Source organism: Artibeus jamaicensis, unplaced genomic scaffold, assembly GCF_021234435.1.
Source record: "Artibeus jamaicensis isolate MK-2021 breed Jamaican fruit bat unplaced genomic scaffold, CSHL_Jam_final contig_585, whole genome shotgun sequence".
Classification (NCBI taxonomy): Eukaryota; Metazoa; Chordata; class Mammalia; order Chiroptera; family Phyllostomidae; genus Artibeus; species Artibeus jamaicensis.
In genome coordinates this window covers 19,890,481-19,908,052 of record NW_026521894.1, presented here as the reverse complement: position 1 = coordinate 19,908,052, position 17,572 = coordinate 19,890,481, and the positions used below count along the sequence as shown (strand labels likewise).

Genomic DNA, 17,572 nt, shown 5'->3' with positions numbered 1-17,572 from the left:
GGTGCTGGAGGTCTCAGGCCCCAGGAAATCTCTCACATTTCACTACCTTTCTTCCCTTTCCTTCAGCAAACTTAACTCCTACTCATCTACTGAATTCAGGTCCCGAATCCAACCACTTCTACCTCTACCACACGGGTTCATCTTTCCCTTGAATTATTATTGCAACTGTCCCATAACTAATCTCCTTACTTCGCAAAAACTTGGATTATATCACTCCTCTGTTCAAAATCTGCAAGCCCCTGTACAATATGGCTTTCATGCTACCTTTTACCAACTCTGTTCTAGTTGCAGCAGCCTCTTTGCTGTTCCCTAAACATGCCTCAGCATCTCTGAACTGCCTGTTATGTTATGCATGGAACATTCTTTCTTCCCTTTTCCCCCAGATGACTGCATGATCTCATTCAGATCTCTGCTCAAAAGACATCAATTACAGAGGCCCTCCCTGCACCATCTATCTAAAGTATCTCCCTTTAACAGGTTAGGTGTATTTTTCTCTTTCCATTTTAAATACCTCACACATACATTTGTTTATATTCTGTATTCTCATGATTTGGTATACTGCCTGGCACATATTAAGTATTTAATATTTACTGCAGGACTAAATGAACCTCTGGGCTTTTAAAGATGTCTACTCTACTTTTCTAACTACTGATTCACATTTTCCTCCTCTACTTTCTCAGCATTTAATGCATATGTCTGCCATAACATTTATTGTTATAATTATATGATGTGTGTGTGTGTGTGGGGGGCTGTTTTAACTTGACTCCTCAATCCCTGTGGCCATTACAGTGCCTAATACAAAGTAGGGCATTTTCGTGGAATCAATGATTTAGAAAGGGAACAATTCAATTGTCTACGTTGAAACTTGGTAGACTTCATGAAATACCATTTTCCTGTTTGTCTGTTACACCTAGATGAACTTCCTAGAGAAAAAGGCCAAATATAAGCTCAGAGAACTTTCTAATACGCAACACTTCAGACTTTCTTCACTGCAACTTAATTCTTTTAGATTTTAACATAATAACTTAGTTTAGCTTTCTGTTAAGCTCATTTAAATTTCAGAATGTTCAAATACAGCAATGACCTTTTGTTAAAATGTTAACCTAAACTAAGTTTCATTACCTCCTTACCTTACTGACATCAAAAGAAATTATTTTGGAAAACTCTGCCTATTGCTGCAGGATTTATTTCATTTCACTGATGCTGCCTATATATGGTAATCTATGGATATCATTTTTAAAGAATTAGCATCTTAATCTTTCACAAGAATATTCCTCTTATGACTCATTGCGTTATTGTAGCAATAGAGTAACCAGAAGGATTTACAAATCAGTGGGAAAGACAAAAATAATATCCGACACTTACCAAGAGAAAAAATAAAACAAGCATTTATTTGGTTCCTAAATATAAATAACTTGTAATCTCTTTCTCATTCTCTCTAATCCAAAGCAAAGTTTCCAAAATTCTACAAATAATCATGGAAGAAATCTGAACAGAGATACTTCTATTTTTAAGTATCACTACCTAATAAATGATTTTAGTAAGAAAGCTGATGGCAATGACACTAATGTGTCAATGTTTTTTCTTTACACTCTTTTTTTTTCCTTTTAAAAACATCGACTGGTTGCCTCTCACACGTCCTGGACCAGGGACCCAGCCTGCAACCCAGGCATGTGGCCTCACCAGGAATCAAACCAACAACCCTTCAGTTGGTGGGGCAACACCCAACCCACTGAGACACACGGGCCAGGGTTTTTACTCTTTAAATAGTATCCTTTTGTCTTCATAGTCCCTATATTTTGCTTATTTGCAACTATTAGAATGAAATGTACTGTTCCGTACTTTTAAACAAGAAAATGGTTTGTTCCTGTATTATTACACTTCTGCTTTTTACTATTATCCCCTTTCCTGTGGCCATCTTTTCTTAATTTACCTAAATTCTCAGATCAGAAAAAAAGAAATGGACAATTTGGTTAAAAAAAGATATTTTGAATATCTTTGTTAGATATCTTAGTTAAAAAGATATTACCTAAGATATTAATTTGAGATTAACTAATGCAAATACAGTCTCTTACTGCATTCATTGCTCTGGACTTTGGGCTTTGTTACAATTTTATTTCTATAAATACTGTTGATGCACTCCTAGTAGAATTTTATTCCATATACTCTGACTTCAGGCTGACAAATAATTTCTATTTTATAGTAACTTTCTGAAAATCAGAAACATTTTGACTCATGTAAATTCATGTAAATGTAGCCCCAGAGACAATGTGGTAACAGATTTTTAAAATCATTTTAAATGAAGAAATAGTGCCTACTGGCTCATACAAACTGATAAAATTTAAAATATCAGATCAAATCACATTTACTTATCTATTACATGAGTATATGCAATATGATACCAAGCACTGTACACTGTTAATAATAATTTCTAACTATACACTAATCATCTCATATATGTTGCATCATTTAATCTTCTCAACAGCCCTCTATGTTCAATGTTATATTATTGTTATCCCCGTTTTCCAAGTGAAGAAACTGAGGGACAGGTAGGAAGAGTAATTTGTCCAAGATCTCGCAGGCACTAAGCGACAGAAGTGGGGTTCAAATCCACGTTCACCAGACTCCAAGAGCCCTTGATCTTAACCCCCAACTATAGATTCTTTTCAGTTCACTCCAAAGGTGAAAAGCCTAACTTTGAAGTTTGTGAATTACAACATATAAAGTAGGAATTATGAACCCTTAAAATCTGTTGTCAGGTTTCCAACTTCTCACACATCCTGTCCTTTTCTGTAAAAACCCTACACTTACTTTTTACCTGTCATTTTTATATTTCACATCTATTTTCTACCTGTCATTTTTCTTGATAACAATTCTTCTTCCCCAGTTGGTCTTTTGTGCTCTGACTGAGATTATACAAAGCAGGAGAAATACAGCAGGCAGACACTGAGGCAGTTCTGTACTCCTCTGGCTGCTCTTCAACATTTCCCCCAACTGCAATGATAGGTGTTTAGCACATTCCTCTAACATGTATCATCTTTCTCCATCTAGAGCACTTTCTCCACCCATCTTGAGGTATTTCCTAGGAATTCCATGCAGATTCACAGGGAAATCTAAAAGTGCTGCATTGCTAGGATTTGAGCATTAGTCAAAAAATGGCTGACTTTACAACGCCAAAATAATGAATTTTAAAAAATGTATTGGTAATAACACACTTGACTTTTGATTGTTATCAAAGGTATATTTTTAAAAAGCAGATAATTGGGTTAATTGATTTTGCTTAATTTAAATCACAGCATGTAATTTTCAATGTTCTAAACGCTTCCAAAACAGCCTTTGGCATCAAGTTATTTTTGAATTTTCAGTGAGTATACTTTCTTGACTTTATTGCTGCTTTAAGATTCAGCAATCTTGTGTCACTGTTAACAAGCTACTACTAAAAAAAAATTAGTATCTTCATTTAAATAGATAGAGCTGATTAAAGGAAAAGTCCACTTTTCCCTCCCCAAGTCCTTTTTTTCTAATGTCTAACCCAAGATCACTAATGTTCACCCAACTCTCAGTACGCACAACTGTTTTATTTATTTATATTTTAGATTTTATTTATTTAAGAGAGATGGGGGGGGTGGCAAAGAAGCATTGATTGGCCTCTCATATGAATCCCAAGCAGGGACTGAACCTGCAAATCAGACCAGTGACCCCTCACTTTGGACCCCTCACTCAGTCCAACCAACTGAGCTAGGGCTATACAACTATTTTATATAGATCCCAAGCATACATCAAAGAGCCATTAAATCGATATGCTATAAGCATAATATATTTAATAGAATTTCTATAGGGCAATCATATCAAATAATTTAATAGAACAGTTTATATCTATATATACTATATATTTAATATAAAGTAAAATAGAACCATTATCTTGCTGAATTATTCAAATTACCTTTTATTAATTACCTTTTTAACTACCTTTTTTCTTTTTCTCACCTTTCAAATACTTTTCACAAAGTTGAGTCATTTATTTGTCAACTAAATGAACAAAAATATAAATTAATATTCTTTATAGGCTCTGGTAAGTCTTTTTGCTCTAGAACCCTTTCCAGGTACACCTTTAAGTGATTACTCAATTATATACAATCCTTTCAACCTCACATTCTGAAAAATCACTTCTAAAAGCAAGTACACTGACCATTTTTGCTAAACAGAATTAAGTGACTAAAACAAACAGAATTTCATAATAGCATTTCACAGAATCTTAAAAGATTACCCACTCTAGCTAACCATTAAAAAGTAGGTCTGGAAAGTCTAGAGAAGAATGACACTATTTTAAGGAAAGCAGTATGATCAGAAATAATTAGAGCAGAACACAATGCTGGACTCAAATATCTGAATGAGAATTCCTTCCAAAGAGCAAAACTAGAAAGTTCTAGTTAATTAATGATAAAAACGTAATTCAAGTTGTATTTAGTTTGATCAACCCAGTGAAATGCTTCAAAAGAGCTGTGTAGCCTTCTTTTATCTGAAGGCTTCAGATTAGCAGAAGGCATTCCCTCCAGGGTAAAAACCGTCAGCGGACACCATGCCTAACTGGCAAGCCCTGTGCTGCTCTGTTAAAGTAGATGCCTTCGAAACTTAGATGCCCTCACCAATCTCCTTCCTCACTATTTCCAGGTTCTAAAGACTCCTTAGAAGATTATTTTCCAAGCACAGACAAGTGTCACTTTTGCGGTTTTTGTTTCAAGTAGAAAAGTCCTGACTGGGAAAAGGTGCTGTGTATGTGCTTCACTGGGAAAGGCACAGCCAAAAGCTAGGGATGCTTTCCAGATGGAGAAAGACCACCCTACACTGAAACCTCAGTAACAGGACATTATATCTATAATTTTGTATAAGCATGGGGTAATTAAGATTACAATTCCTGTGATATCCATTCCAAAGCATTTCAGCACCATGTATAAGTCCTCTATTTATTCTTTAAATGTCCATTGAAATGGGGAAACTAAAATACAACAATCTTGTGCATGTAATTCAGAGTAAAAACAGGCATTTACTATAGATATTATCAATATCATCAACTTGATTTGGTAGTTAAGCCTCCATTTGTATTTGTAAACATATTTAGAATCCACACTTGAATTTTCATATGTACTTAATTTAATACCTTACTTTCATTTTTAACTTTTGCCAACTCCTTTTTCTACAATCTGTTTGTTTGTTTTAAAGCTTTTTGGTTTCACCATACATGTTTCTTCCTTTCTTAACTCATCATATTATCTGACCTTCCCGTTAAAGACAATAACCTCTAGTGTCCTCTTTAAATATTCTAAGGTATAGTGTTCTTTTATTAGTCCCAGAATCTTCTTTAGCAAATATCATCCCCACACCAACCACCTCCTGTAGAAAGATTTCTGTCCAGTGTATCTACTTATATTTTATTTTTTTAGATTTTATTTATCTTTAGAGGGGAAGGAAAGGAGAGAGGGAGAGAAATATCAATGTATGGTTGCCTCTCGTGTGTCCCCTGTTGGGAACTGGCCTGCAACCCAGGCATGTGCCCTGAGTGGGAATCGAACCATGGTTGTTTGGTTCACAGGCCTGTGCTCAATCCACTGAGCTACACCAGTCAGGGCTCTACTTATATTTTTAAATAGTGCCTCTAGTGTATTAACAGATCCTATCCCCCATTTTCTGAGGCTTTACTTTCTATTACTTAGCCTAACCTTGGTCACATGTACACTAAGAGCACAGGCTCTGGAATCCCATTCATTACCAGAGGCTGAGAATCCTGGTTTCTACCATAAAAGGTATGTAATTTGAGGAAAGTTACTCACATGTGAAAGTTTTCTCATATGTGAAGTGAGACTAACAACAGCACTAACTTAAATGACCATTATGAGAATTAAATCAGATAGCACAAAATGAGCTTAGCAGAATGCCTAACATATAAATACAATTTATTATTTTTTGGGTTTCTTTTTTAAAAAAGTATATTCTATTGATGGTGTTATTAGAGTTGCCCCATCTCTTTCTCCTATTTATTCCTTTACATCCTGCACCCCCTTCCCTCTAGCATTCCCGCCCCCCCTTAGTTCATGGCCATGGGTCATATACATAAGTTCTTTGGCTTCTACATTTCCTATACTATTCTTAACATCCCCATCTTATTTTATACCTACCATTTATGCTTCTTGTTCCCTGTGTCCCTTTAACATTTTATGTAATAAGGGCTTGGTGATGATAAAATTCCTTTAACTTTACTTTACCTGGGAAGCACTTTATCTGCCTTCCATTCTGAATGGTAGCTTTGCTGGATAGAGTAATCTTAGATATAGGTCCTTGCCTTTCTAACCCTGAATAGTTCTTTCCAGCCTCTTCTTGCCTGCAGGGTTTCTTTTAAGAAATCAGCTGACAGTCTAATGGGAACTCTTTTGTAGATAACTGTCTCCTTTTCTGTTGCTGCTTTTAAGATTCTCTCCCTATCTTTAATCTTGGGTAATGTAATGATAATATACTTTGATGTGTGCTTCCTTGGGGCCAACTTCTTTGGGACTCTCTGAGCTTCCTGAACTTCCTGGAAGTCTATTTCCTTTGCCAGATTGGGGAAGTTCTCCTTCGTTGTTTTTTCAAATAAATTTTCAATTTCTTGCTCCTCCTCTTCTCTTTCTGGCACCCCTATGATTCAGGTGTTGTAAGGTTTAAAGTTGTCCCAGAGGTTCCTAAGGCTCTTACAATTTTTTGAATTCTTGATTCTTCATTCTGTCTGGTTGAATGTTTATTTCTTCCTTCTGTTCCAAATCGTTCATTTGAGTTCTGGTTTCCTTCCCTTCACTGTTGGTTCCCTGTATATTTTTCTTTATTTCACTTTGCATAGCCTTCACTTTTTCCTCTATTTTGCAACCATACTCAACCATTTCTGTGAGCATCTTGATTACCTGTGTTTTTAACTCTGCATGTGACAGGTTGGCTATCCCTTCATTGCTTAGTTCTACTTTTGAAGTTTTGATCTGTTCTTTCATTTGGACCATATTTCTTTGTCTATGCATGCCCGTTACATTGTAAGGAGCAGAGCCTTAAGTATTTGCCATGCAGGGCAACCCACTTTCCTACATTGTGGTGCTGTATGTGGGGAAGGGGGTCTGAGAGGGAACAACGCCACTTGCTTGAGTCTCCTCTGGCTTTCAGTCACTTCCCCCATAATCCACAAGCAAATTGGGCCCTTCTGGTGCTGATTCCAGGAGGTGGGGTAGGGTGTACATTCTAGGACCCTGTGAGTCTCTCCAATGCACTCTCCTGTAAGGCTGGGAGTTTCTCTCACCACTGCCACCAATTCCCATAGGTTTTTACAGCCAGAGGTTTTGAGGCTTTATTTCTCTGTGCTGGAACCCTGAGCTGCATGGTCTGTCTCATTCCCTAATTGTTCCTCTCAGTTTATCTGCACACAAATGTGGGACTGCCAGCCACTGCCTTGCCTGCCTAGTCCTTCAGCCACTGTCTTGCTGAGTGTCCTCTCTACCCCAGGTGCCCATTTCTGTCCCTCTTATCAGTCTCAATGAATGTTTCTTCTCTAACTCCTTGGTTGTCAGACTTCTATACAGTTCAACTTTCTGGCAATTCTGATTACTTTTTGTTTTTAAATTTGTTGTCCTTCTTGTAGTTGTGTGAAGAGGCAAAATGTATCTACCTATGCCTTCATCTTGGCAGGAAGTCCAGGTTTATTATTTAATACCTCTACTACCGTTTACACATACTTAAGTTTCTTTGGGGATGATTTTTCCCATTTCAGGTCCTCCTTCCAAAATCTATCTCCAACCTTCTCTTCATTCTTTTTCTCCTCTTACTCCTAATCCACTACAATCATGCTTCTTCCCACTCTACTCCAACTGTTTCTGCAAAAGACACCATCTCTCTTTACTAAATAGAGCTGCTCCAGATAGGAAAGGGGTTGTGGGGATGGGTTAAAAAGGTAAAAGCGGCCCTGGCTGGTGTAGCTCAGTGGACTGAGCATGGGCCTGCGAACCAAACAACCATGGTTCAATTCCCACTCAGGGCACATGCCTGGGTTGCAGGCCAGTTCCCAGCAGGGGACACATGAGAGGCAACCATACACTGTTATTTCTCTCCCTCTCTCCTTTCCTTCCCCTCTAAAGATAAATAAATAAAATCTTTTTTTTTAAAAAGTAAATGAAGCTAAGCATCTTAAAAAAAAAAAAAAGGTAAAAGGGATTAAGAACAAATTGCTAGGTATAAAATTACTCACAATGCCCTGACCACAGTGGCTCAGTAGTTTGGATGTCATCCCTCAGAGTAAAAGGTCACTGGTTTGATTCCTGGTCAGGGTATGTGCATGGGTTTACAGGTTCAGTCTAAGGTTGGGGCACATACAGGAGGAAAGTGATCCATGTCCCCCCACCCAATATTTTCCTCCCTTCCCTTCACTCTAAAAATAAATAAAAATCTTTAAAAATAAGCAATGTCTTTAAAAATAAGTAAATAAAGTTAGTCTTGAGAACGTAAAACCAGACATAAGGAATACAGTCAATAATATTGTATTATGTTGTTCAGTCTGTTGATAGGGAAGATGTATGAGCTGCAAAGAAGAAAGCCATCAAGGCCACTAGGGCTGCCAATGACTGTTGCCATTTGTGCCTTGAACCAGTGCACTAAGCTTAAGAAGCTAAGAGGTAAAGTATGGGAGGTAAGGAAGTGATGAGACATGCGGCCCAAATCCTGTCCCTGACACCAGACATGGGTTTGCATCCTCCCAGAGGAAGGCAACATCTTTCTCTGTAAGCATAAAGATGCATAATGGGACAGCTATGGACTTGGCCCCACAAAACAAAGAAAGAGGCCAGATAGTATCTACACTACTAGAGAAGAAGCCTTTACTTATACCTACTATGTACTAGAACTGCAATAAAAGCTTTATATGTATTATACTATTTCCTTTAATATCTTCCTCTCTATAGAAGGAAGCATTGTCACTCTTCATTATGTAGATGAGAAAAATGGCAGATTTAAGTAAACTGCCAAGTAAGAGGCAGGAAAAAAGATTTATACTCAGGTTTATCTCCTGTGAAAAAGGTGGAAATGTGTTCAATAACATGTACTACACCTAAGAAAGATGGCTTGGGGTTTATAAATTGCAGTCTCCCAGTTAATCTTATGGTAAACAATTATCTGGTTGAAGAGGTAGGGGATTAGGTAGGGAAACACCACAGCTTCGTTTCCTATCCAAACCACAAAAAGGATAAACCTTCAATACAAGAAAGCAGAAGAAAATGCAAGCATGTCAAAATTAATCAACGCAGGAATTTGAAATATTCACTCCAGAACTGAAGCTTTAAAAACTGTGCCTTTCAGTCACCAGCCCCTTTATGTATTAATGACTGAACAATGCTTTGGCACAGAGCATGTTGTTTTGAAATAAAGTAAATCTCCCCTATGGAACTGGATAGAAAATAACCATCATTCATGGTCCATTTCCTTAAAAGAATAATTACTGTTTTTCCAGAGAAAAGTTTTACCAATGCCCAAGCATTACTTGGTGTTGTCTAATTACAGGGTCTCACTCACCTGAGGCTGAGTTCATCATATTCTGCTGCACTGGTGGACTGGTAGGGGCTGTAACATTTATCTGGGAGAGCATAGCCTTCCTGGGGTCTTGCCATGTTGTTGTCTGATCGATGTGACTGAGACAAAACAAATAGTTGCATTAGATAACAAATACCAGGTCCTACAAAAAACACTTGCAGATATGAAAATATGGTAGATTATATGGGCTGATCGGCAAAGGTGTCTAAACTAGCTCTGAAAAAGCATATAGTTGTGACATCTCACTGCCTTCCTCTGCAACCTTTTTTTCATCCTCTTATCACTCAGCTTTCACTTCTTAGATCTCACAAGTGCAAGATTTGGAAAAGCTACGCTGATGTTTTCTCTCTCTCTCGGCAATGAAAAAATGTCCTTGGGTAAAGCTTTTTTCAAAAAAAGATAAAATGTGATTTATATAGTGATTGTCTGTAACAGTGATCATGTGACTAAAATCCAAACTGTGCAAGGGAATCATCCATGTTAGTTCTCCTAAGCTAAGAATGCCAATTAACATAATTTTTAGACCTAAAACCCTTTAAATAAACACAAAGATACTGTCTTATTATACACCAAAGCCAAAATAGAATTAAAGATTTCATCTGTTTTTATTGTCTCCTGTGACTGTTGAAAGCCTTTATTTGCTAAACAAAATATTTAAACATTTTCTACATACACTTAACTTACTGTAAAATATGTTAGACATATGCATATAGATTTTATCTATAAAACTGGTATGAAAACAGCCAGAGTCTATGAAATGTAAGATTATAAGTCATCTAGCACAGAATCTGGTATATGAACATTCAGTAAGTATTAGTTTCCTTCTTCTAGCAAATGTTTCAGGGAAACAACTAAAAATATTATGAAACTACCTAAAACACTATCCTGAAAACATAGCCAGAGAAGTACTCAAAGAATTATGCAAGGTTCTCATCTGTATAATTTATAAAAGCAAAAACCTGAAAGCCAGCTAACATCTAATGGTAGAAATTGGTTATAGAAATATTGTTTAATATGATGGATTATAATGCAGCTACTGAAAATATTTTAGAAGAGTATTTGATAACATGGAAAATATTCATAATACAGCTTTTTAAAGTTGGTGGTAAAACAGCATGTACAACATGAGGCTTATTGTTTAAATATGTGTGTAGTGAGAACATATGGGAAGGACAGACATCAAAATGTAACTGCTTATTTCTAAACAGCAAATTTATAGAACCCTGCTTTGCTAGATTTTCTTATTAAACAACCATGAACTCAGTAAGACTTATTTTTACATGTGTTTAAATTTCAAATCTTGAGTTCTCTCTTCTTGAATCATCCCATGATAAATACATATGTAAATGGTTAGGAAATGACACCCTGTCATTTACTTTCCAAATGTGGAATCAGAACGCTATCTTCATCAATAATAGTACCAAAAGCACAGTAAATAGACTCTGGCTGGAACAGACCAAAAATATTACCTCTACTGGAGATGGGAGAATTCCTATAGGTCCTGGGCAAGCAGAAAAGGGATGAAAACAGGTAGGTAACAATGTGGAAGGTGTGTATACTTAGGAATGATAGGGGTACCTGTCAATCAGCACTTCATTTTCCACTGGTCATAGATGCTTTTTAGCAGTAGCACTGGCATTTGCTCAGGTCTAGACAGTATAGACAAAACCTTATTCAAGTTTTGCTATGTAAGCACCTCATTCCAAAAGATAAAGTCCTTATTGAGCCCAGTAAGGGCTCATTCCTCTTCCTTTTCATTTGTCCATGAGCCGATGAACAAATTAAACCATAAAATGTTCTCTTGATCTACAGCGCTTCTCATGCTTACGAATGGTAAGCAATATACATATGGTAATTAACATAGTCATACTCAATGGAAGAAGTTTAAAATCCACAAGACCAAAATTTAGAGAAAGGTTTTTCGCTGTCTGTTATAACATTAAGCAATCAGGAAAGGAAATGGCTGGTAATTCATTATTAGTGGATCTTAAATCTCAATGAAAGTATATGCCACTGCCTACTTCTTATCCCCAGTACTTTTAAAATTCCCTAATATTTGTGAGGATAAAAGGAGAAGGGGGAGGTAAAGAAGCAAGTATGATTCTGACTGCTGAAGATTTTCTATTATGTAATAGTTGGGTTTCTCTAAAAACTAATTGCATAAATCACATTAATCTATTCATAACCTTAATAGAGCTCCACCCCAGAGTTTAGGAAGACCCCATTCTGAACCACCAATCTTCCCAAATATGGTAGCCAACCCATAAATCTCTTCTCAAGGATTCTTTCTTCCTTAAATAAATTAGAGATTTTAATATAATATAGAGAATGTATAGTTTTACTGCCCTCAAAATATCAATTATTTTGCCGAAAGGACATAAGTACAAATGCTAAAATTTTGCCTCCTGAAAAAGCTGTTGAACCTCATTAAGAGTCTCACAGAGCTGTACTATGTGGACCTCAGGTAATGTTCCACTTCTTTAAAAAAAAAAAATCTACCTCTCTTTATGGAACAAAGATGCCATTATTAAATTGTCCAACTACAAAAGTATGCAACTATTTAGATGCCTAAGAAAATGTTAAGTGAAAATAACTTTAGAATTTTTGTCTTCACTTAATCTGTATGATTAAATAATGAAAAATACTACTTTGTCCTAGTAAGTCAATTTGCAACAGTATACCCCCAAATGCTCAGTCTTCCTTTTTATCATATGAACAAGAATCCTTATAAAAACATTTCATGCTACAAAAAAGTATTTTTGCTAAGACCAAATAAACAGTTTGCTAGGCCCACTCTTCCCCCATTATCTGCATAGTACCTTCCCTTACCACATTCTGGTCTTTGCTCAAGTTATTATATGTTTAGTGGGGCCTTCCTGGAGATGCCATCTAAAATCATCTAAAATTTCTAGACTCTTCTTCGCTTTAATTTTGTTTGATAACCTTTACCATTATCTAACATGTATTTTCCATATCTTGTTTGACTGTTTCCTCTAACTAACAAAAAGTCCAGGGACATACGGACTTTTCATCATATTACTAACTACTGTATCTTCAATAATTATAAAAATGGTTGATAAATACTTGCCAACAAATGAATGAATTCTTTTGACCTAAGAATATCAAACTTTCTCCTGAAGTCCTTACAGACCTACTGACTTTATTAACACCTGCTTTTCCCCCATAAAAATGAAATAATAGGAAAGGATCATAGATCCACTAGAATTAGCAATAAGGAGATTATCAGTGACACTGCCAAGAGCAGCCTCAGTGGCCTGACAAGGCCAGAGTGAGCTGGAGGTAAGGAAGCAGATAAATTTAGTTATGTAAAGAGAAGGGAAAAATGCAACTAGATGGGTATGAGTTTTTGTTTTTTTCAAGAGCAAAAGACACATATCTAAAAGCAAATAGAAGCAGAATAGCTAAAGATGTGCTAAGGGATCACTGAAGAATTATAGTCATACATCAGGTGGTAAAAACATAATGCAGACATTGCTTCCACTGTAAAAGAAAGTGGGAAAGGATAGAAAGCAAATAATTTCATTGGCTGGTGAAAGTTGAGTGATTTCTGGTGTAACTTGTCTCTTAACCAGAGGTACAACATTAAAATGATTAATGAGGCTGGTATAATTGGTACCTCCCTTAGGGACTTACACAAAAAGGACTGCATCTGATACCCAAGAATTCTGAAAACAAGTTCCGTATAAGACACATATATGAAAACAGTAAAAATAAAACATGTAAATTCTTTGTAATATATCGAATAACAAATATATTGCATGCATATTAAGAAGGAATAGAATAAAAAGGAATGAGTATTGAACATTCATTTTCTATTCCCATCAGAATATAAACTGCTTCAGGGAGGTGAAACTGGGAGAGTGCTTGGTACACAGTAGGGCTAAATAAATATGTGCTCAGTTGGATGAATATTAAAGCAGTGTGTACTATTTAAGAATGTGATGACTAAGAGTTCACATAAATGCTAACATTAGCATTTATGAGAATGCTAATGTTTTTTAATATATTTTATTGATTATGCCATTACAGTTGTTCTATTGCCCCCTTCATTCTCCTCCACCCTGCACACCCCCACCCCCACCATTCCCCCCCTTTAGTTTATGACCACGTGTCTCAAGTTCTTTAGATTCTATATTTCCCATACTATTCTTGCCCTCCCCCTTATCTATTTTCTACCTATCATCTATGCTACTTATTTTCTGTACCTTCTCCCCCCTTTCTCCTTCTCCCACTCCCCTATTGCCAACCCTCCATGTGATCTTCTTTTCTATGGTTCTGCTCCTGATCTAGCTGTCCTCTTAGTTTGCTTTTGTTTTAGGTGTGGTTCTTAATAACTGTGAGTTTACTGTCCTTTCACTGTTCATCTTTTTTATCTTCTTTTTCTTAGCTAAGTCCCTTTAACATTTCATATAATAAGGGCTTGGTGATGATGAGCTTCTTGAATTTGATCTTATCTGAGAAGCACTTTATTTGCCCTTTCATTCTAAATGATAGCTTTGCTTAATAGATCAATCTTGGATGTAGGTCTTTGGATTTCATGACTTGGCATACCTCTTTCCAGCCCATTCTTGCCTGGAAGGTCTCTTTTGAGAAATCCTCTGACAGTCTGATGGGAACTCCTTGGTAGGTGACTGTCCCCTTAGCTCTTGCTGCTTCTAGGGTTCTCTCCTTCATTTTAATCTTGGCTAATGTAATGATGATGTGCCTTGGTGTGTTCCTTCTTGGGTCCAACTTCTTTGGGACTCTCTGAGCTTCCTGGATTTCCTGGAAGTCTATTTCCTTTGCCAGAATGGGGAAGTTCTCTTTTATTATTTGTTCAAATAAGTTTTCCACTCGTGGCTGTTCCTCTTCCCCTTCTGGTAACCCCTATAATTCGGATGTTGGAACGTTTAAAGATGTCCTGAAGGTTCCTAAGCCTCTCCTCATTTTTGTGAATTCTTGTTTCTTCATCCTTTTCTGTTTGGTCATTTTTTTCTTCCTTCTGGTCCAATCCTTTGATTTGAGTCCCAGTTTCCTTTCCATTACTATTGGTTCCCTGTGCATTTCCATTTATTTCAATTAGTTTAGCTTCCATATGTTCCTCTAATTTTTGACTAAAATCAACCAGTTCTGTGAGCATCCTGATCACCAGTGTTTTGAACTGTGCTTCTGAAAGTTTGGCTATTTCTTCATCGCTTAGCTTTATGGGCTCTGGGGCTCTGAGTTGTTCTTAATCCATGTTTTGATCTGTTAGTGGCTGTTATGTATGAGGAGCGGAGCCTTAGATGTTCACCAGGTCAGGGCCACCCAGGTCGCTGGTTTATGATGCTGTATGTGGGGGCGGGGTCAGAGAGAGGCCACCCATGTCGCTGGTTTGTGATGCTGTATGTGGGGGCGGGGTCAGAGAGGGACAATGGCGGTCCTCTCTCTGCTGCTTCCCACCACTGGGGCCTGTACAGTCTGTCACACTGCTAGCTCCTTCACCAGTTTATCTGTGCGCGAATGTGTGACCCTGGTCAGCCCTCAGTGAGTCCACCGCCTTGTGCCCTCAGTGTGTCCGCCCACTACTCCACACCTGGGATCTGCCCATGGCTGCTGGCCTGGGTTGCGTGCCTGGGTTAGTCTGGTGGATCTTTCCTGCCTGACCCCGCTCTGCTGCTGGCTCTGCCTGTCTTACTGGTTTGGCTGAAGGGTTCGTTGTTGTCAGACTTCCGTATAGTTCAATTTTCTGTGGTTTGGCTGTGTTTTTGTTGCTAAAACTTTGTTGTTTTTAAACTTGGTTGTGCGAGAAGGCACAGTGCTTCCACCTACACCTCCATCTTGGCGGAAGTCCCTGAAAATGCTAATGTTAACACTGGAATGCTTAACACTGGAAAAGTGTTAAAAAGAAATTTTTTCACTCTGATTCTCAGAAATTTCAAATTATAGATAACAGAATAAAAATATAGAGATGAAGGAGATAAAATTAAGGAAAAATCATAAAACAGAATTTTCACAGTTGAAACATGAGTGGTTGTATATAACATGAAATGATAAAAAAAATTAGTTTATCTTGTTCCTAAGAATAGTCTAGTTGAAAGACTTAATACAGGAAAAGAAGAAGTGTGAAATTCTACAGCCCCTTCAATACATGCAAATAAATTATTCTTTGCTATTACTCTGGGAAAGAAAAGAGAATTGGATTTATGACCAAGGTATACCCTATGATCTCACTCTAGAACAGCCAGGGCTGGGAAACAATGAACTTGCCAAAGTTTAGGCTGAGGAAACCAAGTCTGACCAAGGTCCATGTCTAACAGCAGTTTCTCCTGTGTATACAGAGCCACCTCTCCTGTTGGCTTTTTGTCTCTTATTTTACATTGCAGAAGTTGGTCTGACATATTGGATGACTAAACAAAATGTATCTACAGAATCCCCCAAAGGGTAGAAATCCTGATATGAAGCATTAGAAAACCAACTTTTTCCATAATACCACAGGTTAATTCAGGCTCTGATACATAGCAATATTTAAAGAGCTTTATATCCTTTTATGAAATGTAAATCTTACACAATTCAAACCTGGGCCTTAAACATCCAGGGATTCTTATCTTATAAACAATGATAATATGTTATTGCCACATCTTCAAATCACTAAGGAAACTGTAAGAACACTAAATGCTACCTGAATAGCATTTAGTGTTCATGGTGAGACGCAAAGTTCTTATCTCCCTAGGACCAATTTGGAGAGAATAAAAATGTGCTATTGTTTCATAAGTCTCTTGTAAAGGTTGAAAAAATCACTTAAAAAAAGACTTATAATTTATTAAGATTAAGCGGTATGTCCAAGGGCACCTGAGTAATATGTAGCTGTTTTGGAATTTAAACTCAGAACTGACACAAAATCTTCACTCTTTCTACTACAAGAGACTTCCTCTATGTTATGAAATCCTTTTGGTGTTGTTTAGATTTCTTAGGACTAACCTCTATATTACCACCTCCCTCCTCCAACCCTTGCAATAATTTGGTATAAGAAGAAAAAAAAAATCCTCTGCAAAAACATCCAATGGACCAAAATCTGGAACCCACTCCTTTGTATCTCTCCCACTCAAGCATAAAGGGAATATAGTAGTTGAGAAGTTCCCAGGGCTTTTCTTTTTGCTAAAATAAAAAATAAAAAACAATTTTAAATTGAGGTATAATCGACATTCCTAGGGATTCTTAAATGGGATCAATGATATACAAGCATATCTTCTCATAGATCACTTGATACCGGGGGTAATAGGGCAGTAAATCCCTCTGTGTGAATTCTGAAGGTCAAAGCACATCCTACAGACCCTTCCCCACATATAAGATGTGCTGCCTCCCCAGCAAAACCCTGGGATTTACTGTACAGGATAGAAAGTTGCCAACATGTTAACTGCTCTAAGGATGCTATAGCTCTTCCAGGAACCAATGACTGCAGACAATGAAAAAGGACTAGAGAATCTAGTACTGGGATGATGAGAAGCAGAGACTAAGGGCACAGTTAAGGCTTTCCTACCTGAGATCAGAAACCAATCACAACAGTTCTCAGTACAATCCTTCCTTAACAAATGAGGACACAGCAGCTCAGAAAAGTTGAGTAACTGGCCTTCGGTCACACTGCTAGTAAGCAGCACTGCCAGAATCAAAATGTCTTTTAGCTTCTAGCTCAGTGCTCTTTTCACTCAATCTTACTGGTCTAAATAGAAAAGGTTTTTGTAAAATAATAACTTGCCACTCTAGTGAAACAGATTTTTTCCCCAGGGAATATAATTTAAAAGGAGCATCAGAATCCCTTTAAATGCTTTCTTTTTAAATTCATCAACTATTAAAACTAATCCAGGACTAGCAAATGAGCCAAGACTAACAAATCAGATGGAAAGCTACCTTTATCATACAAAATGCACGATCATTAGAAAATGTTAAAGATATGTCAATTGATGGCACTGACAAAGAGATAAATTGGTTACTGTGGATATTATGC

At 37.1% G+C, this 17,572-nt stretch overlaps 1 protein-coding gene across 12 annotated transcripts in view; it reads right to left on the bottom strand.

Annotated features, from left to right (window-relative positions):
• YAP1 (Yes1 associated transcriptional regulator) overlaps positions 1 to 17,572 on the bottom strand; it is a 116,373-nt gene that overhangs the window by 47,156 nt on the left and 51,645 nt on the right. For all 12 annotated transcript variants that reach the window (XM_053670423.1, XM_053670415.1, XM_053670419.1 and 9 more), the window contains exon 3: positions 9,571 to 9,686. In XM_053670423.1, coding sequence (XP_053526398.1) covers positions 9,571 to 9,686 — 116 coding nt within the window. The remainder of the gene's footprint in view (positions 1 to 9,570; positions 9,687 to 17,572) is intronic.